We start from the raw sequence: 25,803 nt of genomic DNA on the forward strand, positions 1-25,803 counted from the left end.
AACTTTTTATAATCAGACATGTCTCCTGACATATTCTACATCGAACTGAGTTTGTGGGAATTTCCGTTAATATCTAAACAAAACAAAACACAGCTCCTGCATGAAATCCTGATTCTCCAACATAGGTTTATAATCTTTATTTTATACAGTCAAATGTAAGTTTAACTCCACATATTTCTAGAATGAGAAATTTCATTATATATTTTTTTCTATTCGGCAATATCAACTTTTAGCGAAGTGGGCCATAGTATTTTTTAAATTTAGAATATAAGTTAGGGAATCATTCGTTGTATATAGATCTAGCTATAAGAGAGAAATAGGCCTACTCAAATAGGCGACTGCAACTCGAATCGATTAGCGTTTGAGATTTGATAACATAGAAGTAAAAGCTTGAATAATAAATATATATGACAGCAAATGACGTTGACATTTGCAGATATATTACATTTGGATTTTGTTTGCTATGACTTTGCAACATTTACATCATGATTAACCTGCATGACCTGATTGACCTAGGAACAAACTTAGGACGTAATCATCTTCTTTTTTTGAAATAACGTCTGTATTTCATAACTTACGTTAATATTTATGAATAGATCATTGGTTGCTGGACAATATTATATCGTATTGATGGTTCCGGGTGCGCTTGAACCTTGCTTGGCTTGGCTACCTAGAAGGGGGCTCGATGTTCGACACCCGACTCGGGCAGAGTTGTGTTTACTGAGCGATGGAAAACCAACTACCCCCTCCCCCCCCCCAACACTGCTTCACAAATGAGATTGGACCAAAAAGCGCTCTGAGCATGCTATAAGCATGAAAGTAGCGCTATATAAAAGCTATAATAATAATAATAATAATATACCCTGTCCACTGCTAATATCCGTCGTCCTGCGGGAAGTTCGGGCTAAGATGTAGATGATCTTCAACTCTGATGGAACATCCAAAAGGAACATCCAAAATATGTGAAACCTTTTACAAACATTTAAAAATAATAATATTAATCTTAATTGTCCGTAAGGACATTCGTCTTACAACTTGTGAATTACACCAAACAAAACATTTTAACTATAAAAAAAAAATTACATTCAAAATCACTCATTATTTACATTTGAAAAGTGTGTTTCAGATTGTTTCGTATTTAATGATTTGGTTGCCAGGGGAACAAAAGAGTGTTTGTGTCTGTGTTTGTCTTTGCTATCGGTGTCATTTATCTCTTTTGTGATGGTTAAATCACAAAATCCTGACCCGATACCAGCAGCACTTGGGAATTATATGGAGTTTTTTTTTATTTCTAATGCTTTTAATGACTTTTCACGTTTAGACTAGAAAACTATGCGTCAATGACTTTTGTAAAAGGCAACAATATTGATTATAAAACGAAACGATAATGAGGAGGGTATAAAAAGGGGGATGTCTTTGAAAATGAGGCCAGTGTTACTTGTCTCAGTTGGTCGCACACACGATTAACTACATGGCTTCTCTGGTAACAGTTACAACAATATATTATTTGTATACCTTCCTAGCATTGTATTCATATGAGTATTACAAGATAACGAATAGGTCTACTTTTGGTTTAGGGGGTGTGGCTGACTGTGGATAAGATAGATGTCTAAAGATTCATTTTAGAAGGACAGTGGCGTAGGTAGGGTGGAGGGAGGAGGGGGAGAATTTGAAAATCCCCCCCCAGGCCCCCATTTGAGAAGTGCCCCCACACGAGTCTTTTTTTTTTACATTAAAAACAAAATATTACGCAAAATGCAAGAGCCCCCAAAGAGGTCAAGCCGCCGGGGCCCCCCAAACGATTAATAAATTCCTAGCTACGAAGGATTTTAATTTCATTTTTTGGTTTTAAAAGGGAGGTAATGGAAATGTTTCCACATCTTTAATTCAGAGACATTTGTGTAGTGTAGGTATAAAAAAATAAGGAACCTTGCCTTTCAAACCTTGCCATCTATGGGGCACATGATGTAACGGCCACCTGTTTCTGTGGCCAACGGTTAACGAGGGTGTCATGTGGCCAGCACAACCACCAACCGCCTTTACTTTCCCCCAACTAATGTCAGGTACCCATTAGAGCTGGGTGGACTCAGAGGCGCCTGAAATTTAAAAATCCCAGTCTTCACCAGGATTCGAACCCTGGATCCCCGGTTCCGAAGCCAAGCGCGTTACCACTCAGCCACCGCACCTCTGTAGTGTAGGTATAGAAAGGATAATGACATTTGGACATTATTAAACTAAAATGAACATTAGATACATAAAATACAATTTGTGAGATGGTTGACTAATGAACTGTTTTTAGTTGTTTTTTTTTTTTTGCTTCAAAGGTGCTGAGGAAACAAAGCTCAGAATGTCGTAAACGCAGCAGTGCTGACCAGCTCTCTCATTACCACGCTAACTGCAACACGCCTTTCTGATAACAATGGCAAAGACTGAGATTGATGAGAATGATGGTAGGCATCAATTCTGACAGGGGCGTAGCTAGGGTGGGATTAGGGAGGGGAGACTTTGAAAATCCCCCCTGGCCCGAACTTGCGTGGGGGGGGGGCCCAAATGAATGTGTTGTTTTTTTTTAAATTAAATACTACGCAAAATGCAGGGGCCCACAAAGAGGTCAAGCCTTCCCGGGCCGCTAAATGATTGCAAATGTTCTAGCTACGCCACTGAGTTCTGACAAATGCATAACACAAAAATAACTCTAACATAGAGTAGTATAAATAAGGCTTTTATATGTAGTGAGAAAATTAAAATGATATCTTGATTATAAATATTTATAATTATACGTGTATGAATTCTTAGCATACTTTTGATACAGTGTTTTATATAGTTATTATAAAGCACTATTATGGTTTTAATATCAATATGCATACACAAAGCTTATATCAACTCTGTTTGTCTTTGTGTCTCGTAAAAAGTTTGTACACATTATCATATCAAGTTGAAATATCGACAATTATTTCTAGTACCTGACAAAACCATAATAAATAAAATAATAAACCAATTAGTTAATTAACTATTAGTAATTTATTTTTTTTGGTGTCGAACAAGGGAAAGAAATCTTACTTGAAAGATGTGGTGGTATAAATTGAATTAGTCCCCTTGAGGAGGCTAAAGCCATGAGTTTGAATTTCAGTCGTACAGCTTTGATCATGCATTTTAAAAGCGATCACAGTAACATTGACTTGGATCCTCCTTTAACCCTTTCCTCTCCCCCCCCCCCTCATTTTCTCAACTGGCCCAGTCAAGTGATAATATCATAGCGTATTGAGAAAGCTAAAAGCATGAAATGCGCTAAACAAAAATTTTGGTAAAAAAATATTTCTAATCGCACATATTTATTATTGTTATCTGATAGTCTAGATCTATTAACCCTTAAACTGATGAGCATACCAAAAGGAATTACAATTCTGATGTTTAGTGGCTAATATACCACACGCATTATAAGGGTTAAAAATTTAATTATATGACTGATCCAAACTAATTGATACAATTACACTTAATATAAGCTTTGTTGTTTTTTTTTTAAAGAATTTTTTGTTTAGTTTTTCTTGTTATCAAAATTTTAACGAAGCCGCATTTGGATAAAAATTAATTTTAAACAATTCAATATAAAATCAGCCAATGTATGATAACAATTTTTGCTAATAGTAGCAGCTTATATTTTTTTTTTGACTAAGTCATATGTTTATGCAGTTTTAAAGACATGTCTTAAAACATGTAGGATTTACAGAAATAGAGCTAATATTAACACACTTTTTTTTAAAAATGTTTTTCAGATGAAAGCTCCGAAGATGTTTTTCTGGCTGTTGGAAACTTTGTCAGTGTTCTACAATCAGATACAAAACAATTTGTCAATTTTAAGGACTTGAATATCAAGTTGCGCCACGCACATCAAGATGCTGTCAAATTTGTAGAATGTTTGGCACCATTAACCCTTTCTGTCTTCATATATCAAGACGAGTCTTCAGCTGGAGCTTCTACATCTACACAGTCACAGACGACGGGATTTATTAAAGGTGTCAAAGAGTTAACCTCATGCCTCTGTGGCCGCGGAGAAAAACATGCTGGTGGGGAAGTTGAAATATCTCTTGCCAACTCTTTCATTTGTCAGAACTTGAAATCCATAGACTCTACATCTTGTAATATTCAGTGCAAGCTTCAAGGAAAACTTTTCAAAGTTGAACGAAGTATAAACGAGAATAAAAAATCCAAGTTCAATGTGTATTCTTGTGATGCCAACTTCTTGCAGACGATATCAAACTTCAGGCAATCTTTTGAATCCTCTTTGAAATACATGGAAGACAAACATAACGGGGACAGCACTGCCCAGAGAGTGGCTATCACTGTGTTTAAAGACATCGACGATGAAACGCACGTGTTTGTTAGGACTGGTCAAGAGGTCACTAGGGTTCACAACACCAGTGCAGGACACAGCAGTGACTGGGAAGATGAAGTGCCAGCATTAGAGTATGTGTTTGGATCCGCCGCTGAGCCAGAACCCCAAAAGATTATATACAAAATAAAAGGTGACTTACGATTTATTATATTGTCCATATGCTAGGACAAATTCATACAAGTCCTCATTCTTCACTATTATCACTAGAGCAAGGAGAACCAATGACTCGGCTGACTTCAATTCTCCAAGATTCACAACTAGATTAACACTGGAATTGCCTACGCGTTGGACGTAATTACTTTGTCTTTTGACGGAACGTCTCTAATAGATTAGATTTAAATTATGAATAAAGATAGCACAAGTAGTTCTTATCTTATCTTATACAATACAGACGTTACTTTAAAAAATTAGATGATTACGTCCTATTCTTCTTCACTGAGCAAAAACATTTCCAACAAAATCTGTCACAAGCCGATTTAATTCTTTTTCATTTTTGTTTTCTTTTAAAATGCCGACTTGCTCAATAATAGTCAGATGTTTTGACGGGCCAGATAGCAACGGATCACGTGCTAGATGTTTTGACGGGCCAGATAGCAACGGATCACGTGCTAGATGTTTTGACGGGCCAGATAGCAACGGATCACGTGCTAGATGTTTTGACGGGCCAGATAGCAACGGATCACGTGCCAAGCATTGCCCACTTAACCTCAATACAATCAACGTCACATTGGCCATCTACGCTTGAGAGATATTGAAGGCATCCATAAATGCTGAAAAGAGGCTGATAAGGATTTTAGGAATAACATACCAAGCCTTTGTCACTACAAGACACTGGCACTCGCCCCCTTAAGTGAAAAGGCGACAAATCGTGGTATGAGATCCGCTGGACCTATCCTGAGTCAACACGTTTACCAAAGTACGCTAGGACGTGGGAATTGAAAAGAGGAAGTTGCTGTCACCGTTGAACGTGGCGTCACACCTCAAAAGACCCCAAATCCTAGGGATGTGGAAGAAGCATCTCACTGATTTCTTTGGAGAGAGCCTGCCACCAAAGCTCCGATAGACGCGGGAGAGCTTAAATCTAAGTCGAAGTAGCCTGGGATAGATATGTTTTACAATAATGATTGACACATGCCAAAGTATTACAACGGTGTAAAGGAAATGTACATTTATATGTCAATATAACTAACACTGACGCATTATATGCGGATTTTAATTTGAAATGGAAAGAACGTTTTGTAAAATGTTTCGGATGTTCCTTCAGAGTTGAAGATAATTACTTCCTAGTCCAAACCTCCCGCAGGACGACGGGGGATGGGAGCGGGCAGGGTTTGAACCCGGGACCATCGATAAATCTGAACGACAGTCCAGCGTGCAAACCGCACGACCAGGCAGCCAGTTTATACACAGCAGCGCTAAAATGGGACGTTAAATCCAGAATGACATCACTCTTAATTAGACTATTGGTACAACTATATTTAAATCTCTCGTTAAACATCTTTCAAGTAAAATTTGTGGCATTATATATGTATCGAGAGATGTGACTAAAGTGGCCAACATTTGATATACAGCTGCATCAAAGGCGGCCTTAGATAAACTATGCAATCGCCTGGCGCCTCCGATTGCTGGGGGACATCATATAGAACTCTTGGCAATTTTTTTTTTAGAAACGCATCCCAAATGGTATTGCTAGAGTACAAAAGCTTTTCAATAAATTGCATAGTTTTGTTTTTTTCGCTGTTTATTTTAATTTTTCTATTTTACTTTCGGCTACCACATTCACTTGGCCTAGGGTCTTCATTTATCTAAGGCCGGCCCTGTCGTCATATATCTCGCTTTAACTCCATCACAAAGCAGTTGTTGTCTTTTTCAGCACTAATTTCCACGCCAACTGACCTAGCTGCAGCACCCATATTGGAAGTAAAATCAATGGATTAACCAATTAAATTCAACTATGGTAGAAAACAGTTTTTTTTTTTATTTATAGAAAAGATAAAGGGCGGGACATTATATCCTCTAATTATACGAACTGAATGTTTAACCAAATATTAAGTAAATAGTGTTGGTTTATATTTACTTTATTTATGGTCCTGGGTTTTGAATTAAAGCCGATTTCATTTTTAACAAACTAAATAGGGTAAATAGTATTAGTTGGTATCTACTTAAATTACGATTCTAGGTAAAATCACGCATATTTTTCAATAATTACGTTTTGAGATATGATCCATCCAGTAGTTGTTGAAACCAATCAATACATTTTGGACAGTTTTCTTTGTTTATTTATGTACATATATACGTGGGATGCTAGTTTTCTGTATGCTGCTGTTTTCTTTAAATTTTTTTTTTTTTTTTTTTTTTTTTATTATTTGTTTTCTTATGTTTAAAATTGGTGTCGTTCAATATGTTTTTTTTTTTAATCTTTTAAAAGATAAGAAAACAAGACTCAATTCTGATCTAAGTACATGTGACGTCGACACTGAGTCTTACTTAACACAAGACGTTCTACACGAGGCTGAGACTTTAAACATACCAAGACTCTTGCCTGAAGATGACTTAGAACGTAGTGGAAATAACCAAGTAACTCGTAAGGTGAGAGTTTCTATCGATGACGACAGGATACAAGAACAGAGACCAAATGTCAAAGTTCATTATGAAAGAAATGCCCAACATTCAGCAGAAGAAGAAGATATTGTTGTAATACCGCTATTGGACCAAATTAGAAAAGATGTGAAGGCTACGAAACTGACAGACAATTCTTACTGCTGTAACAATTTAACTAATAAAAGGTAAGTATGCTAGAACTATGATTTACTAAACTTAAGCCTGTAGAACTGTAAGATGAAGAAATCAAAACGATAGTATTAAAAACATACGTATCAAAAATCTTAAACAGCAGCAGGACTACTAACAAACACAATTACCGTTATTAAATAGTTTGAATTATTCACCGCTATAAAATAGTTTGAATTATTCACCGCAATTAAATAGTTTGAATTGTTCACCGCAATTAAATAGTTTGAATTATTCACCGATATTAAATAGTTTGAATTGTTCACCGCTATTAAATAGTTTGCTTTGTTCACCGCTTTTACAAAGTTTGAATTGTTCACCGCTATTACAAAGTTTGAATTGTTAACCGCTATTACAAAGTTTGAATTGTTCACCGTTATTAAATACTTTGAATAGTTCACCGCTATTAAATAGTTTGAATTGATCACCGCTATTAAATAGTTTGAATTGTTCACCGCTATTACAAAGTTTGAATTGTTCACCGCTATTAAATAGTTTGCTTTGTTCACCGCTATTACAAAGTTTGAATTGTTCACCGCTATTAAATAGTTTGAATTGTTCACCGCTATTACAAAGATTGAATTGTTCACCGCTATTAAATAGTTTGCTTTGTTCACCGCTATTACAAAGTTTGAATTGTTCACCGCTATTACAAAGTTTGAATTGTTCACCGCTATTACAAAGTTTGAATTGTTCACCGCTATTAAATAGTTTGCTTTGTTCACCGCTATTAAATAGTTTGAATTGTTCACCGCTATTACAAAGTTTGAATTGTTCACCGCTATTAAATAGTTTGCTTTGTTCACCGCTGTTAAATAGTTTGAATTGTTCACCGTTATTAAATACTTTGAATAGTTCACCGCTATTAAATAGTTTGAATTGTTCACCGCTATTAAATAGTTTGAATTGTTCACCGCTATTAAATAGTTTGAATTGTTCACCGCTATTACAAAGTTTGAATTGTTCACCGCTATTACAAAGTTTGAATTGTTCACCGCTATTACAAAGTTTGAATTGTTCACCGCTATTAAATAGTTTGCTTTGTTCACCGCTATTAAATAGTTTGAATTGTTCACCGCTATTACAAAGTTTGAATTGTTCACCGCTATTAAATAGTTTGCTTTGTTCACCGCTGTTAAATAGTTTGAATTGTTCACCGTTATTAAATACTTTGAATAGTTCACCGCTATTAAATAGTTTGAATTGTTCACCGCTGTTAAATAGTTTGACTTGTTCACCGCTATTACAAAGTTTGAATTGTTCACCGCTATTACAAAGTTTGAATTGTTCACCGCTATTAAATAGTTTGAATTGTTCACCGCTATTACAAAGTTTGAATTGTTCACCGCTATTACAAAGTTTGAATTGTTCACCGCTATTACAAAGTTTGAATTGTTCACCGTTATTAAATACTATTAATAGTTCACCGCTATTAAATAGTTTGAATTGTTCACCGCTATTAAATAGTTTGAATTGTTCACCGCTATTAAATAGTTTGAATTGTTCACCGCTATTACAAAGTTTGAATTGTTCACCGCTATTACAAAGTTTGAATTGTTCACCGCTATTACAAAGTTTGAATTGTTCACCGCTATTAAATAGTTTGAATTGTTCACCGCTATTAAATAGTTTGAATTGTTCAACGCTATTAAATAGTTTGAATTGTTCACCGCTATTAAATAGTTTGAATTGTTCACCGCTATTAAATAGTTTGAATTGTTCACCGCTATTAAATAGTTTGAATTGTTCACCGCTATTAAATAGTTTGAATTGTTCACCGCTATTAAGTAGTTTAAATTGTTCACCGCTATTAAATAGTTTAAATTGTTCACCGCTATTGAATAGTTTGCTTTGTTTACCGCTATTACAAAGTTTGAATTGTTCACCGCTATTACAAAGTTTGAATTGTTCACCGCTATTACAAAGTTTGAATTGTTCACCGCTATTACAAAGTTTGAATTGTTCACCGCTATTACAAAGTTTGAATTATTCACCGCTATTAAATAGTTTGCTTTGTTCACCGCTATTACAAAGTTTGAATTGTTCACCGCTATTAAAAAGTTTGAATTGTTCACCGCTATTACAAAGTTTGATTTGTTCACCGCTATTACAAAGTTTGAATTGTTCACCGCTATTAAATAGTTTGAATTGTTCACCGCTATTAAATAGTTTGAATTGTTCACCGCTATTAAATAGTTTGAATTGTTCACCGCTATTAAATAGTTTGAATTGTTCACCGCTATTAAATAGTTTAAATTGTTCACCGCTATTACAAAGTTTGAATTGTTCACCGCTATTAAATAGTTTGCTTTGTTCACCGCTATTAAATAGTTTGAATTGTTCACCGCTATTAAATAGTTTGAATTATTCACCGCTATTAAAAAGTTTGAATTGTTCACCGCTATTAAATAGTTTGAATTGTTCACCGCTATTAAATAGTTTGAATTGTTCACCGCTATTAAATAGTTTGAATTGTTCACCGCTATTAAATAGTTTGAATTGTTCACCGCTATTAAATAGTTTGAATTGTTCACCGCTATTAAATAGTTTAAATTGTTCACCGCTATTAAATAGTTTAAATTGTTCACCGCTATTAAATAGTTTGAATTGTTCACCGCTATTACAAAGTTTGAATTGTTCACCGCTATTACAAAGTTTGAATTGTTCACCGCTATTAAATAGTTTGAATTGTTCACCGCTATTAAATAGTTTGAATTGTTCACCGCTATTAAATAGTTTAAATTGTTCACCGCTATTAAATAGTTTAAATTGTTCACCGCTATTAAATAGTTTGAATTGTTCACCGCTATTACAAAGTTTGAATTGTTCACCGCTATTAAATAGTTTGAATTGTTCACCGCTATTAAATAGTTTGAATTGTTCACCGCTATTAAATAGTTTGAATTGTTCACCGCTATTAAATAGTTTGAATTGTTCACCGCTATTAAATAGTTTGAATTGTTCACCGCTATTAAATAGTTTGAATTGTTCACCGCTATTAAATAGTTTGAATTGTTCACCGCTATTAAATAGTTTGAATTGTTCACCGCTATTAAATAGTTTAAATTGTTCACCACTATTAAATAGTTTGAATTGTTCACCACCATTGAAAATAATTCCTATAGACACACCAGCTACGTTGAAAGTACTTTACAGAGGGAACTGCAGTGTGGGCGACATCATTTTGACAATAGCTACAGCCAAGACATTCGTTACCCTTCCTTGTTGCTTCCAGACTGTAGCAGGAGGCCATTGCGTCTTTAAATTTTTTTGAGAAATCTTTAGAATATTGCCATTAGATTTACGATAATAATTATCACATTTTATTTTCAACAATTAGTTTTAGAAATGTGCGTTTTAATTTAACAATGCCACAATAATAATAAGTCCGAATATTAATTAGGACTGCAGTTTTTCTCGTGGATAAGCAGTCCCAACAACGACCTACATATTTTGCCACATGTGGCGCAGGGGTAACTATTGTCCGCCAGTGGTCGATCAAGGTTTTTTTTTCGCCGTCTATGTCTCTTCTAGGCAGCGGATTTTCTTTTAGTCTCAAATGTGTATCCCTCGGTCTTTGTAAGTGACCCCTAGCTGTCTCGATCTGAAGCCGCCTGCAACCTTGTGCTCTCTTCTATGTGAGTTAAAGAAAGTTGTAGCCTAAGCTGGTATTTAAAGCGTTTCCGCGGGGCAGCTAAAATTTGGTTGACGTAATACTCAACAAGTAATATAGTATTAAATATTTATATTTGCAAATGCAAACAACTCAAAGCGCGATCACTCACCAATCACATATTAACATCTTGAAATTTATTCCATTAGAATTATAGCAGAGGTGGTTTTAGAGTCTTTCCACTTATCTTATATACCATCAATAAAATCTTCCCTATTTCACATAGTCAATTGATGTTATATCAAGGTCTAGGGTTATGTAAGCAGATGATGCATACAAATCAAATGTGAGGATTTATATTTAAATGAAATGAATCACAAAACCTTATATCTCTTATCTTTCATAGCATAGTATCTTATAATTCCCAGGATCTCTTTTGGAATTACAGCCTGTGCTGTTCTAACAAGTCTTCTGGCCTTCGGCATTAATGTGGTAAATTCCTTGAAACATTTTGTTTTTGTAAACAACTAGTAACTAATCATAGTACTTTAATTGAAGACTACAGAACTATTCAACAAATGAGTGCTGTTGTTTTTTTCATTCGTTTTATTCACTAGGGTTTGTGGACGCACAATAAAGAATTCAAAAGGTCAGAGACAGAGGGGGTCCTAGTAATCAATGAGTCTCTAATTTCTCTGTTAATTTATCAGGTAATGATTTTTACAAAGCTTATATCATTTCACTCTGTCTGTCTGTCTGTCTGGTAAAAGGTGTGTACACGTTATTTCTTTCACACTTAATCTCGGATCAAGCAGGCATTTTGCACATTTAACTCTTTTACCAAACAGCACAAGAATCAATTTTAAAAAATCAATTAGTTAATTAACTATTGGTAATAAATTGTTTTGTTAGGAATCTCGAACAAGGGAAAGAAATCTTACTTGACTGAAGTGGTGGTATAAGCTGATTTAGTTTCCTTTACAGGTCCTCGTCTGAGGCTTAGTGAACACAAATATGAAATAGAAACAATAGATACCTTTACAATCTTCCATGTTCATACGCTCTTCGCTAGCAGAGTGGTTACTGTGTTGGCTTAAGAACCCTGAGAAGGCTTTAATCCAGGAGTTCAAATTCAGATCGTTCACATTTTAAAAATATAACTAAATTAAAAAAACGATGACCCACCATTTCCAGCTGGTCCTTTCAAATGATAAGATCATAGCGTATTTAGAAAGCTAAAAGCATGAAACTGCGCTAAACAATATAAAAGGTAAAAATATTTCGAATCGCACCGATTTATTATTGTTAGTCCTCATTTATTGCAAATTTAATTAAATGTCTGATCCAAACTAATTTATACACTTAATATAAGCTTTGTGTTTTTTTTTTCAAGTATTTTCTTTTCATTTGGCGTGTTAAACAAGTAGTTAATACAGATAGGACGTAAGCCGTAAACACTTGGTATTTTGACTTTTGGAGTTTTTGGACGTATTTGAATCCACAGGACTTTAAACGGTTTCTTTACATGCTTTGAGGGAAAAAATGCGATTGGTCGAGTTGCTGATCACATGATAATCTCGTTAGCTCTCTGCCTTAAAAACAGACCAGCCTTATAGTATCTGCCCCTATTGATTGCATGGTCTGAAAAGGAGACCTGACTCACTCTGAAAGACACAAAGATAAAGGCACATTCCTCGTCCCATATGCTAGGACAAATTTGTACAGCGCTATCAGAGCATGGAATGGGTTGCCTGAGCTGGCCAGGAAAACCAGTGACTTGGAAGAATTTAAGTCATTGGTTAATATGCATGACTGAATGCATGACGCGTAGGACGTAATCATCTTCTTTTTTGAAGTAACGTCTGCATTATATAAGATAAGATAACATATCAAATATCATTCTCTTAATAAGCCATTAAGACCTATCTTAAGGGATTAGAGATTTAAGATCACGCTGATCCAGTTGTGACCTGTTGTTAAGGACTCCGCACGGTGTTGATTCTTGACAATATGTCTAGTGTAGATCTGACTGGAAGTAACGCTGAACTCAACTAATTCAGTAACACCGGCGAAAGGCCGAAACAATCAAATATGTAGTCGACGCTGATGTTGTTTTATAAAGATATTTAATACTCAAGAAGGGAATCGTCCGATGTCAGCTATGTCCGTAAATCCGTATCTATTCTATTGTACTCAAGTCTACTGCTCTACAAGAAGCGTCTTCCTTTTAGCGTCGCTTAGAGCGTTTTTCTTTTTTAACCAACTTTACGTCATCGTCGCTAAGTAAAACTTTACCCTATTCCCGAAACAAATAACTAATTCCTAATCATGTTATGACCTATATATTCTGTTACTCTTGACGAAGTCGTTGTTTTCAGATCCTGTAAATAGTTATAAGTCGTATAAAAAATAAAGCAACATATAAATAACCTTTTTTTTTTTAAAACACAACAACACCAAAGCTTATATAATTGAAATAGCTCCATGCTTACAATTTTTTTTTTATTGATTCATTTCTTGTCTTATGCCAATGAATAATTGTGCAAAGTTTCAACTTGATCCGAGAATGGGTGTGGGAGAAATAACGTGTATAAAACCTTTTACCAGACAGACATACAGACAAACAGATAGGCAGATTGTTAGTTGATATAAACTTCGTAAAAATTGCCTCTAAGTTCTAAAAAGCCTTCTTGTATTTCTTCCCCGATGTCTCCAAAAAATATTTTCTGTTAATTGCAGAAAAAACTAATGCAGCTAGCAAGATTAGGTAAGTCAATCAATAGTTGTCTAGATCATCGGTTTCTCAACCTTTTTCAATCGGTGACCCTTTTTATTATTCCTCACTTCGCCATAACCCCCCCCACACACACACACACACACACACCCAAAACAGTAAATTTTTTTCATTAATATTTTCATCTAAACTGTTGCGACGTCTAGAAAACATCATAAAAAGGGCGTCAAAATTTACACTCACAACATTACCACACTTAAAGGAACGTTTTGAACAAGAGTGCCTAAGAAAAATCGAAAAAATCTTGGTAGACAACGGCCACCCGCTCCATCAGAACTACGTCAGGTCGTCGCGAAGTGGGCGACTTCTGTCAATCAAAACAAGAACGGAGCGGTACAAAAACTCGTTCGTACCTCACTCTGTCAGACTCTATCACCGCCACTCATTGATCAGGGAACATGAAATGCACCAAGATTCCTGTGTGTAGTCGCTGAATGAACTCTTCATGTTGTCTGTTGTATTTATGTGTATTTTTCTGTTGTGTTGTCTTTATATGAGAAGAGAGTCCTTGTAATCACAACAAATTTCCGTAAGGATCAATAAAGCAGTCTTAGGTTAATGTGCTTTTTTTAAATGTAGTCGTAGAAAGCGCCGCAACTGATGTTAAAGCAAGAACATGTCTCCTTAAATAAGAAAAAAAAGATAATATAAACACTGACTCTTAACCTTACAGACGACAGTCCAGTGCTTTTAAAAGCACGACCAGGGGTAACGATACGTTATGCATCGATGCACAGGAACTTAAAGAGTTTAAAATATTTCTGCTGCGACAATTAGAATGTCTGAAATTTATTCCGATTCAGTTGTCTGCAACAATCTAACAATACAAATAATTAATTCCAATGAAAAAAACAACTTTTGCATGTTGGAATTAATTAACCAAAAATGTCCATATTTTCGATGGCCTTGAGCGACCCCTGACAAATTGTCAATCGATTCCCAAGGGGGTCGCGACCCACAGGTTGAGAACCCCTGGTCTAGATTATAGTTTTACATTTACTTACATAACTTATTAATATATTAAAAAGACCTCGAGTTTACAAACTATAAACAATTTCTTTTAATTTAGAAGCTTAACAAGTGTGCCATCTGTATTGTTGATTAAAAAGAAAAGTCTTGTAGAGATATACTAATAACATTATAGGTATTTTTCCTTATTCTAGATCTATGCTGGGTGAGGTGGCTGCCTTGTCGTGCGGTATGCCGCTTGACTGTCGTTCGGTTGTTTCTTTGGTCCTGGGTTCATACCCTCCCCCGTTGTCTTGCGGGAGGTTTGGACTAGGAAGTAGATTATCTTCAAATCTGAAGGAATATCCGAAACATGTCAAACATTTCACAAACATTTTGCATGCGTCTATGAGGAAAGTTAAAATTTAACCTTCTTTGTTTAAGAAACTGGAAGCATTAAAGCAATGAGACAAATGGACTATAATCGCAGAAGTTATAATACTTGTTCTGAGGTAACAAGAATACATTGGACTTTTTAAATATCGTGATTATTAGGGCTCTCCTCAGTCTGTTACCTATCTCATCGTCTGGTAAACCGTTAGGCAAAAAAAAATAATCGACCGTCTTTCTTCATTTTTGTCTTTTGCCTTGAAGTCAAATCTCTTTCAATGACTGGTCCGTCGATTCTTTAATATTATGCATAAAACACTAAACCATAATCTTGAAATGCAAAAACAAAATTTAATAAAATACTCAGAAAAACACAAAGCTCCATTATTATCACCCAATCTATATGCTAGGACAAATGTGTACAAATGCTCCTTCTTCCATAGCGCTATTAGAGCATGGAATGGGTTGCCTGAGCTAGCCAGCAAAACCAGTGACTTGGCAGAATTTAAGTCATTGGTTAATATGCATGACTGAATGCATGGCGCGTAGGGCGTAATCATCTTCTTTTTTGAAGTAACGTCTGTATTATATAAGATAAGATGCTCTCCCCCTTTCTCCCAGTTCATCCAAACTTAATTGGTGCCTAACGTTAGTTGGGGGAGTTGTAAAGTCGGTTGGTCTTTATACTGACCATATAGTATCCTCGTTAACCGTGGGCCATAGAAACAAACGACGACATCATCTGTCCTATAGATCGCAAGGCCTGAAAAAGAATTTCTTTACTTTTACTAATGTGTAATTTTGGAATTCAAGTGCCGAAATCAATCTACCAGCCCTAAGCGCTGCCCACCAGGTTATACATAACCCTTTTTCTTTCTTTTAGTTACACCTTTTGTCTATTTTGCATAAACAGAAAGACCTAAAAGGATGAAACACACTTCGATCAGTGCTCACAAATCTTTGTCTCTACCTCCAAGAATTCCTGGTTCTGAAGATAAAAAAGGTAACCTTTTAGAGTTTAGACGATTCCATACAATTTGTTGAACATCTAATTCCATATTATTATACATCAAATGCTGTTTACATAACAACAAAATTTTGTGTAATATCAGAACTATTTCATATCTGAATAAACTAGGCCTGAGTGACATTATTTTGAATTCATTAGTTAAAGATTGATCCACATGTTTCAAGTTTAGGCGATGTGTCTGTAGGGGCTGAGGCAGCATACTTTATATCCATCTACGATATGTTGATGTAATCAAACGAGACCTCAAAGTTGTGGACATCTTTGGTCAATGCGCTGAAAAAGCCTGCAAACCGTAACTTGTGATAGAAAACGTAACCCAACTAGAACTGTTTAGTCAATGGAGCTCAGGGCTCTCTGTTCTGCCATTATATTGTATGAGATCTTAGTAATCGAATTGTCCTATTCGAATTCCTTTTTATTTATTTTTTCTCAGACCCGTACTTTAAAAAAGATTACAATGTGTGTGTTAGAATTAATATGAGCCATAATCCCACTGACCATGCTAGAGGTGTTACACTGGACATTGACGGACTGATCATCCAATATTCAGGTAAATTAACATTCAGTAACTGTCTGAGCTTTTGCAGTCAGCGAACTCTTTTATTAAAATAATGTTAACTTTTGAAATATGATAATGAGGAGAATTTTTTTTTGATCTAAGGTTTGTACCGATTAGGAAGGAAACCGCAATATGTAACATGTAATATGTAGGATGGCTGCCTGGTTGTGAGGTTTGCACGCTGGACTGTCGTTCGGATTCATCGTTGGTCGAGGGTTCAAATCCTACCCGCTCCCATCCCCCGTCGTCCTGCGGGAGGTTTGGACTAGGAAGATAAACTATCTTCAACTCTGAAGGAACATCCGAAACATGTAAAACATTTTACAAACAAACAAACATTTATTCAGGGAAATAAAAATAAGTTTATAGATATAGGAATAGAACGACTTACAGATAGATTGATAGATAGATAGATAGAGATAGATAGATAGATAGATAGATAGATAGAGATAGATAGATAGATAGATAGATAATTCTTTATCGTTTTCCTATTTCCTATTTCTACGGGTCTCGTATCACATAATATAAAAGTGATAACTGAACAATATTTGAACGTCATCATCGATGCCATAGCATTCAAACAAACCGCCAAACTTCAAAGTGTTAAAAATGGCATTCAATCATTAAAACTTATGACTGGTTCTGCATATAGATGAATAGCTGATCAATTGGTTGATGGCGACCACTGTATCACTTAGATTTGTTTAGCCCTGCACTTTTTTCTTCTGCCAAGGAACAGAATTGAATTGTCGAGTAATGAAAGAGGCTACTCGGAAGATCTAGATCTAATACAAGAAGTTTTTTCTTTCTTGTCATGCAAACTGGCATATTAAGTGTTTGTTTTTAGTTAACTTCAGGATAAAAAAAAAAAACTCTCTCTTTTAAAATATGTTTAAATGAGTCAGTAATGCAATTTCTTTTATGGTAATCACTTCAATTCTCTGTGCTGCATTGTGCACACATCGTAAGAAGCAATGTTTCAGAGGAATCCACTTCTTGTGTTTAACTTGATAATTTGCTTGCACAAGAGCTAGCAGTCTTTTAACTAAATGTCGCCCACAACAATGCGGCTGCCTGGTCGTGCGTTTTGCGCGCTGGACTGTCGTTTGAATTTATCGATGGTTCCGGGTTCAAAACCTGCTCGCTCCCATCCCCCCGTCATCCTGCGGGAGGTTTGGACTAGGAAGTAAACTATCTTCAACTCTGAAGGAACATCCGAAACATGTCAAACATTTGACAAACAATGGCACAAGTAGTAGTAGTTTTTATATCGAAGTTCACATGTCCTATACTGAACGTTGACCAAGGCATTGCAACCCATTCTAGGAAATATACAGTGTTGTAATTAGCGCAGGTCTAATAATAAAGTTGACTTTTGATAATCCGACAATTTTTTTATCCAACATACTCAGTAATCCAAAGCTTCGCCGATGTATAAATTCAGATGGTAATACGTCTTTGAATGTTGAAAGACAAAAAAAAAATTGTTTTAACAGATGATTTGCTTTAAAAAATTAACATAGGTCTATTACATCTATTTTTAATACACATGAGTCATTTTATATAATTAATGTATACTGTAGTACACATATTTTTAGTATGTAAGCAGACTTAAACTGTAAAAATGTTTTACATGTTTCGGATGTTCCTTCAGAGTTGAAGATAATTACTTCCTAGTCCAAACCTCCCGCAGGACGACGGGGGATGGGAGCGGGCAGGGTTTGAACCCTGGACCATCGATAAATCTGAACGACAGTCCAGCGCGCTAACCGCAAGACCAGGCAACCATCCTGTAATATTGTATTAAATTTGAACATTGATAGCATATGTTGTGTATATTTTTTTAGATCAATACATTGTTTCTTAGTGCCCATAGTTTTTTTTATCTTAAAAGTATAAAAGAATATCTTATTAGATCATAAAGGCATTTAGAATTTTCTTGAGATATACGGTTAAATTCTTTGAAGTACGGTCAGTCTTTAGATATCCGACGTTTTCGGTAGTCCGACACTCCCCCGGTCTCGCAATTGTCGGACTATCAAGAGTCAACTGTATACATAACCACTGGCATCACCAGGGGGTGCGGCCCGCACCGGGTGACACCTACCCTAGTGACGCCACTGTACACAACATCTTTTTTCCTACATACAGGTCTGTACTTTCTCTACAGCAGTGTAACCTTTAAACCAAACTCTACCGACTTTTCAGCGTCATTCGCATATCAGGTAATAGTTATTCACTTTATCACATTTGAACTACAACAATTAAATAACTACATAAGAATTCATGTAGTTATCCTTATTATAATCACAGAGTGGGATAGGTGGCTGAGTGGTAAAGCTTGGCTTCGGAACCGAGAAGTCCCAGTTTCGAAACTCTCTTGAGATTTTTAATTTTTTATAGAACGATTTGAAATCACCCAATTCTAATAGGCACAAGGCATTAGTTGGGGAAAGAATAGGTGGTTGGTAGTTGTGCTGACCATACGATATCCTCGTTAACCGTGGGCCACTCAAACAGATGACCTTTACATCATCTGCCCTATAGATCACAAGGTCTGAAACGTCACTTTTAAACTCAGCTCCAACTTTAATGGTTTCGGAAAAGGGATATAACCGAGAGAAATCTTCATAGAAGGCCTCAACACTGACCTGCGATGTCGTAACCTGTGGGTAGTGGAGACCAGTAGCTCATTGCCACGTCGTACGGAGCTGTGACGTGGCAGCGAACTATTGGTCTAAACTGTCTACATGTTGCGACGTTACAGGCCAGTGTTCAGGCCTTCTATGATGATAAGTCTCAATATAACACTGTTTTTCTTTAATGTGGGGGCTAAGATGTGAGATAAGCATCTACGAGGATCGAACTCCGAGTCGAGCTGAAATCAATTTGCTAGGTATGAAAACTATTATTAGATAACTCCCACCCCCAATATTTACTAAAGAGTTTCGATCATAGAGTATGTTACAGCGTAAAAGATTCGCCCTACAAAAATTAAAAAAAAAAAAATTTTTGTAATTGTATCGGTCTAAAAAGACCCGATTTTTTTTTTTTTTTTGGGGGGGGGGGGGGGATAACTATAACATGTATAAAAATGTTATGAGCATAATATAGTGTCGAAAACCATGTCCGCTTAGTATGGCTTTAATACACTGAATAACTACACAACACACATTTCGTAACACGGACGAGTTACAAGTACGTGTAAACATAAGAGCGACAACCGATACAGTATATAATTGTCATAACACATAGATTAACAAGAATATTGCTTTTAACTCATATTCTTTTTAAAATCATTTTTCCTAAGTATTTTCTACTTAATCACCCATGGTAGCTTACTTTATTGAAAATGCTAGACCTATAATTGAATTGTTTTATCTAATCCTTCAGACCTGGTTCCAGTACATCTATAAGATGCGGCCCAACAGCCCAGCTCATAGTACAGTACTGACTCGAGTTGTCCACACTTGCTGTCTGAATTGTACCAACAGCCAGAACACGGCTTACTCAGGTACGTCACAGAAATAACAAAGCACGTTTAGAAATTTTAACAAGCAAAAGAACAAAAAATGACTTTTGAAAATAAAAAAAAAAGTATCTAAGGGAAAGAACCGCCAATTACTGCCAATTACTGAAAATGGTAGGGTTTAGCTCCCTTTCTGTCATTTAAAACAAAATTAATTTGTACTGATAGGTTAATTTCTGGATTTATTCATATACTGTCATTGACTATGTGAATTGTTATGTAAAATGTTAACTTCATCCGAGAATGGGAAGTGGGAGTAAAAAATTGTCGAAACGTAATCAAGGGATTAAATTTATATTTACACACACATCTCTCCTTAAGTAGCAATTATTCCCCTTTTTCAATATCAAACAAAATAATGAATCACCAACAATTAATGGGCCTCATTCACCAAAAAGAAAGTTAAGTGATTATAGTGATTTTATTTAAAAAACTGTCACGTGATAACCATTGTCTAATAAAATTAGATCGTAATTTGTATAGAAGAGGTAGAGAAGCACGTGACTAAATGTTGCTTGTTTACGATTGCTGAATGAGGTCCATTGTTGTTATTGTTTATTGATTCATGTTTTGTTAGGTACAATGAATATTATGCAGTTTCAACTTGATCCGAGAAAGGGAAATGGGAGAAAAATATGTTCAAACTTTTTAACAGACAAACAGATTTATTTAATATAAGCTTTGTAAACAAAAATGATGCTTATTTGACATTAAACTGTTTTAAACGAATCAATGAAGTGACTTCCCCTTTAATACAACGACTACTCTAAACCAGTGTTTCTCAAACATTTTCCTGTGGCGCCCCCACCCCCCCTTTAAATGAGAAGCTTATCGATGGTACCCCCCCCCCCCCCCCTTTAGCAAGCTGGGTACCTAAAGGAGCCTTGTAGGCTCCAACAGTGTAGACTTCGAGGATTTTAAGAATGTAATGAAAACGAGAAGAATCTTGTAAAGTATAGTTATAATATGTATTTAGGAGTTGTTTTTTTTTTTTTTTTTTCAAATTTTACATTAACATGTTGATCTACACACTGTTTAGGATTCAGCAGGTTCCCTATTCGTCCAGCAAAAGGGAGTCTGGAAGAGCACTGTTCGCTTAAAACAAATCTCGATCCTGGCAGTGCCTAAAAATGTCTATTAAAGTTATAAATTCTCAAATTGTGTATTTTGTGTAAGACTTTATTTATGTATCTAAATTGCTTTCATATCAAGAAGTACATATTTCCTACTATTGAGGGCAGTACGTAATGCATATTTGAAACTATGTATAACACGTCTTAAAACAGAGTGTGTATAGGCAATCAAACCGCTTATGGAGGCAGCTAAATTACGACAAAGACTTTATGGCAGTAGAAGGAACCCTTGTTGAAATAATTGTAAAATGGGCGGTCAGAACGAACTAAGAAAATATAACTTTACTTTTTTTTTTTTAAATAAAAGGTTATCTAAGGGGAAGAACTCCACATTATAACTACATCTCTCAGACATGTATAATTTATTTACCCTTTTGATATTAAAATAATTAATTACCAATAATTAATTGACTAATTGGTTAATTTTTTAATTGATTTATGTTGTGTTAGGTAAATTTAATAATTGTAAAAGTTTCAACTTGATCCGAGATTGGATGTGGAAGAAATGTGCTCAAAACTTGTACCAGACAACAGAGTTGATATAAAGCTTTGCACACATACACGTTGGGAAGCGTGGTCGAGAGGCCAAGTGCGCTTTAACTTGGCTTGTCTTGGCTACTTAGAAGGGGGCTCGAGGTTCGACACCCGACTCGGGCAGAGTTGTGTTTACTGAGCGATTAAAACCAACTCCTAGATAAACCCTTCCCCCACTGGTCCACAAATGACATTGGACCAAAGCGCTCTGAGCATGCTATAAGCATGAAAGTAGCGCTATATAAAAGCTATAACAATAATTAAAAAAAAAAAACTACAAACCCCGTATTGTTTTACTTTGAATTAATTTTTTAGATACATAAGTTTAGGGTAATTGATGAAGACAGTGTCGTAACTATACATGGTTTTTTTTTGGTTTATTTTGTAGGCGGTGCTTTTTACCTGGAGGCTGGAGACATGTTACAGGTGTGTCTAACTGGACAAGGTCTTATTACGTTTGATTCTAGCACAACGTATCTGGGACTGTTTATGCTGACCAGTGGTTCAAAGCCGTAGACATATTTGTTGGAGTTAAAGCATTTAATGGATTAAACAACAACAAAAAAAAAAGGATTCGTGTCTTTGATCTGTCGTCGCTCCTCCGTAAAACGTCAGGACGTTTTTGAAACATTCGTCTTGTGCTGCACCGTTTAACCCTTAAAACGCGTGTGGTAGACAAGCCTCTAAACATCAGAATTGTAATTCCATTTTGTAGGCACTCATTGTAAAAAAACAGTTCAGCACTTTAACTGACGATACCGTCGTCGATTCCACCAGAATTTGGTAAATAATTACGGAGAGAAAGAGTTAAAGGATGCAACTCTGAAACTAGAGCAAAAAAAGTTCTACCAAAATGTCGAACAAAAAGTCGACACGTCTCCTTTTTTTGTGGACAGGTCCTCTGCTATTTAGGCCATCGCCTAAATTGTGAATTTGTTTTGTTTTTTTTAAATTCTGTTACTAATTATTCAGTGCTCTTATTGCTATCGTCTGAGCTTCAACACACCAACTCACTCATATAAAGACGAAAAATAATGCTAACTACCAGTCACGTGGCGTGATGATACCCTACCTTGGGGAACTTCTTTCCACCCGACGCATAAAGGGATCGGTTCCACTTTTTTACGGTCCGAGAGAGATGTGACGGAAATTTCTGTGTCACGAGACCTAAAATAATTAGGCATTACTGACTAAGCAATGAACGGTCGCTCGGTGACTGTGTGTGGGGCTCGTAAAAACTTCTCCAAAATCCGATCATCTTGTAATTAACTTAATAAAAGAAATTATAAAACCAAGCTTGCATTACATCAAATCACTTTTAAAAATTAGAAGAAAAAAAATAGAACTTTTTAATTTGAATCCATTCCATAGGATAGAAAAGTATTTTTACAATCTCTAAAAAAAGTAAGTTAAATGAATGGGAAAAGATTTTTTTTTGTTACATTTAATATAATACTTTCTTAACATTTATTCTTTAACAATTATTTTAACTTTCAATATTCCTTTTAACATTGTTAATGTTTAAAGAGAAGTATGACATGTTTATTTTTCTGTTCAATCTTATTTATCCAAGGAATCTTTTCCGAATGTAAGACTCAATTTTACTCAGCTTCAATAGAAGGCTTCAAGATAAGAAGGATTTTGTTAAGACAATGATAGGACTGCTTATCACAACGGTCCATTATAGCAAAAACAATAATAGTAGCCAGATGCTTTTGGTCGTCTGAAACTGAGAGTATGACAGAATAGGTCTCTTCAGCTAGCAACAAAAAATCAATGTTTATAAAGCAGTGGTTCTCACTACACTTTTGTATGGCTCAGAGACCATGTTTCCGTATCGAAAGCATTTAAGGCTCCTCCGCTTCCATCAAAGATGCTTTGGCACAATAATGGGCATACGCTGGCAAGACTACATTGCTAATAACTATGTTCTGCTGGAGTCCGGTGTGGTCAATACAGAAGCACTAATTACCATTCGACAGCTACGTTGGGTCAGACATTTTTCCCGCACGGGAGACGACCGCATGCCAAATGGCGAACTTAAAAGGAGGATGGCGTAACAGAGGTGACCCCCCCCCAGTTAGCACTGCAAAGATCAACTCAGGCGCCATCATGTCACCCTCACTGGCAAAGAGGAAAGTAGCTGGAAGCAGCCTCTGAAATAGTTGGAGAAATCTTACCAAGGCTGCGGGAAGCACATTTGAGACCCAAAGGTAAGCCCTTATTGAAGAAAGGTGCTGAAGACGATAAGATCATTGAAATAGGCTGCCTGGTCGTGCGGTTTGCACGCTGGACTGTCGTTCAGATTCATCGATGGTCCCGGGTTCAAACCCTGCCCGCTCCCATCCCCCGTCGTCCTGCGGGAGGTTTGGACTAGGAAGTGAATTATCTTCAACTCTGAAGGAACATCCGAAACATATAAAACATTTTTACAATAGACCGGCGGTGGACAACAGCTTTGTCTACGCGAGATGCGGAAAAATATGTAAGTCGCAACTAGGTTTGCATCGGTGTCTTTTATTTTCTTTATGACAGTAAAATGTTAACATCGTTTTACTTTTTAGACTTTGTTTTTCTCAAATAGGTGTTTTACATTGGTTACGGGTAAGGGTATATTTACTATATTGTGTCATATAGAATAATGTAAATAGTAATATGTCATTGTCAAACGTGTGTATAATTCATGCTTGCTTGACGGTACCAGTAGTAGGTGAATTGTCCGTGTTATTAGGTCACATGGCGTGTGTGTGATCCTACTAGATAAGCTAGATGTGAATACACTGTGTTGACATTGTGTTTATGTTTATGTGTCTGTTATTATAAGTACGTGGAATTATTCCCAATGGTAAGAAAGCTCATATTATATTGTGTTGTGAGTGACTTGTGTGTAATCAAAGTAATGTAGGAGTGTGTTAGCAGAGTCTTATGTACCCAGCGACTAGTGTCGAGACGCTTATTTACTTCTGTGTTCTATCTATCGTGTATTATTGCTCTTTCAGATGTATTATTTAAGCTAAGAAGATGTAGGGTTAACTTGGAATTTTAGGAAGCTTGTAGAGTTTACAATCTGTGTCATGAAGCATCCAGACGAAGCTTTGTACGGTACTATTTAGGGAATGTAAAGATAACAAGAGGAACGTTAGTATTTAGTGAGCTTACTTATTGTTTGATTATTGTTGATCACCTGTATTTTCACAGTTTATTATTTCATGTATGGGGGGGGGGGGGGGAATTTTGAATTTCGGAATTTTTACGCTGGTTCCGTGACACCCCACTCGTTAACCGTTGGCATGGTCTGTAAGAACAACTCTACTTTACTATTACTTCATATATATTATTTCATATTGTGAATTACTGATTTTAAAAGCATCAAACCCAAGAAAAAAATATTTTTATCATTATTTTTTTAATTATAATAATTATTACTTTTAGTATTATTTTTCTGATAATTATTATTATTGTTATTATTATTATGTTAGAAAAGAACAAGTATTCATTCAGCCTCTATAAAAGTATATAATTTCTAAGATGCCTCTGACTTGCTTTTTGGTTGTGGGCACTTTAATGTCCATGGAGGATAGGTTTGATGGTATTGTCTTGAGGCTGTGTTTCAATTAGTCATGTCTGACTGTATCTTAAGAATTTAACTTCTGCCATGGCTGAATCTACTTTACTGGGTTTGAATGTAAAGCAAAGTTCCTTGAGTGGTGATATGATACACAAAACCTATCTTATCTTATAAAATACAGACGGTACTTCAAAAAAAAAAAGAAGCCTGTTATCTCATAAAATACATCACGAAATTCGTCAAGCAGAGGATGTGTGTAACTCTCCATTTTGTTTGTATGGAAATTATCTACATGAACACATGAACACATGAACAATTTTTTTAACATTACTTCTGGCCTGCTGCCTCTTTCTCTCCAATAGTCGTATGATATGTTATGATGCAAACTAATCTCGGCTAATGAATCATAATAGTTTGTTATCAAGCCATAGTGTTACAAAGGTAATGTTAATTAGAAAGGAACCGAAAAACAAAACGTTTCCATGTTAGGTCTCAAATGTTTCACCCTCGAATATACAGATT

At 35.7% G+C, this 25,803-nt stretch overlaps 1 protein-coding gene across 2 annotated transcripts; it reads left to right on the forward strand.

Moving 5' to 3' along the window:
* Positions 1-25,760, forward strand: LOC106071103 (uncharacterized). Of its 2 annotated transcripts, none has more exons than XM_056017774.1 (12): positions 1-155; positions 2,325-2,450; positions 3,774-4,523; positions 6,822-7,179; positions 11,225-11,288; positions 11,414-11,506; positions 13,536-13,563; positions 15,842-15,931; positions 16,392-16,508; positions 18,669-18,742; positions 19,911-20,031; positions 22,102-25,760. In XM_056017774.1, exons 2-12 carry the CDS (start codon positions 2,420-2,422, stop codon positions 22,227-22,229), a joined length of 1,854 nt encoding a protein of 617 aa, XP_055873749.1. In that variant the 5' UTR covers positions 1-155; positions 2,325-2,419; the 3' UTR covers positions 22,230-25,760. The 2 variants fall into 2 exon arrangements, with proteins under 2 accessions (XP_055873749.1, XP_055873750.1); XM_056017775.1 differs by lacking the exon at positions 1-155 and adding an exon at positions 1,461-1,483.
* The last annotated feature ends 43 nt before the right edge of the window (positions 25,761-25,803 follow it).

This window comes from Biomphalaria glabrata, chromosome 18 (genome assembly GCF_947242115.1).
Source record: "Biomphalaria glabrata chromosome 18, xgBioGlab47.1, whole genome shotgun sequence".
NCBI classification, from domain to species: Eukaryota; Metazoa; Mollusca; class Gastropoda; family Planorbidae; genus Biomphalaria; species Biomphalaria glabrata.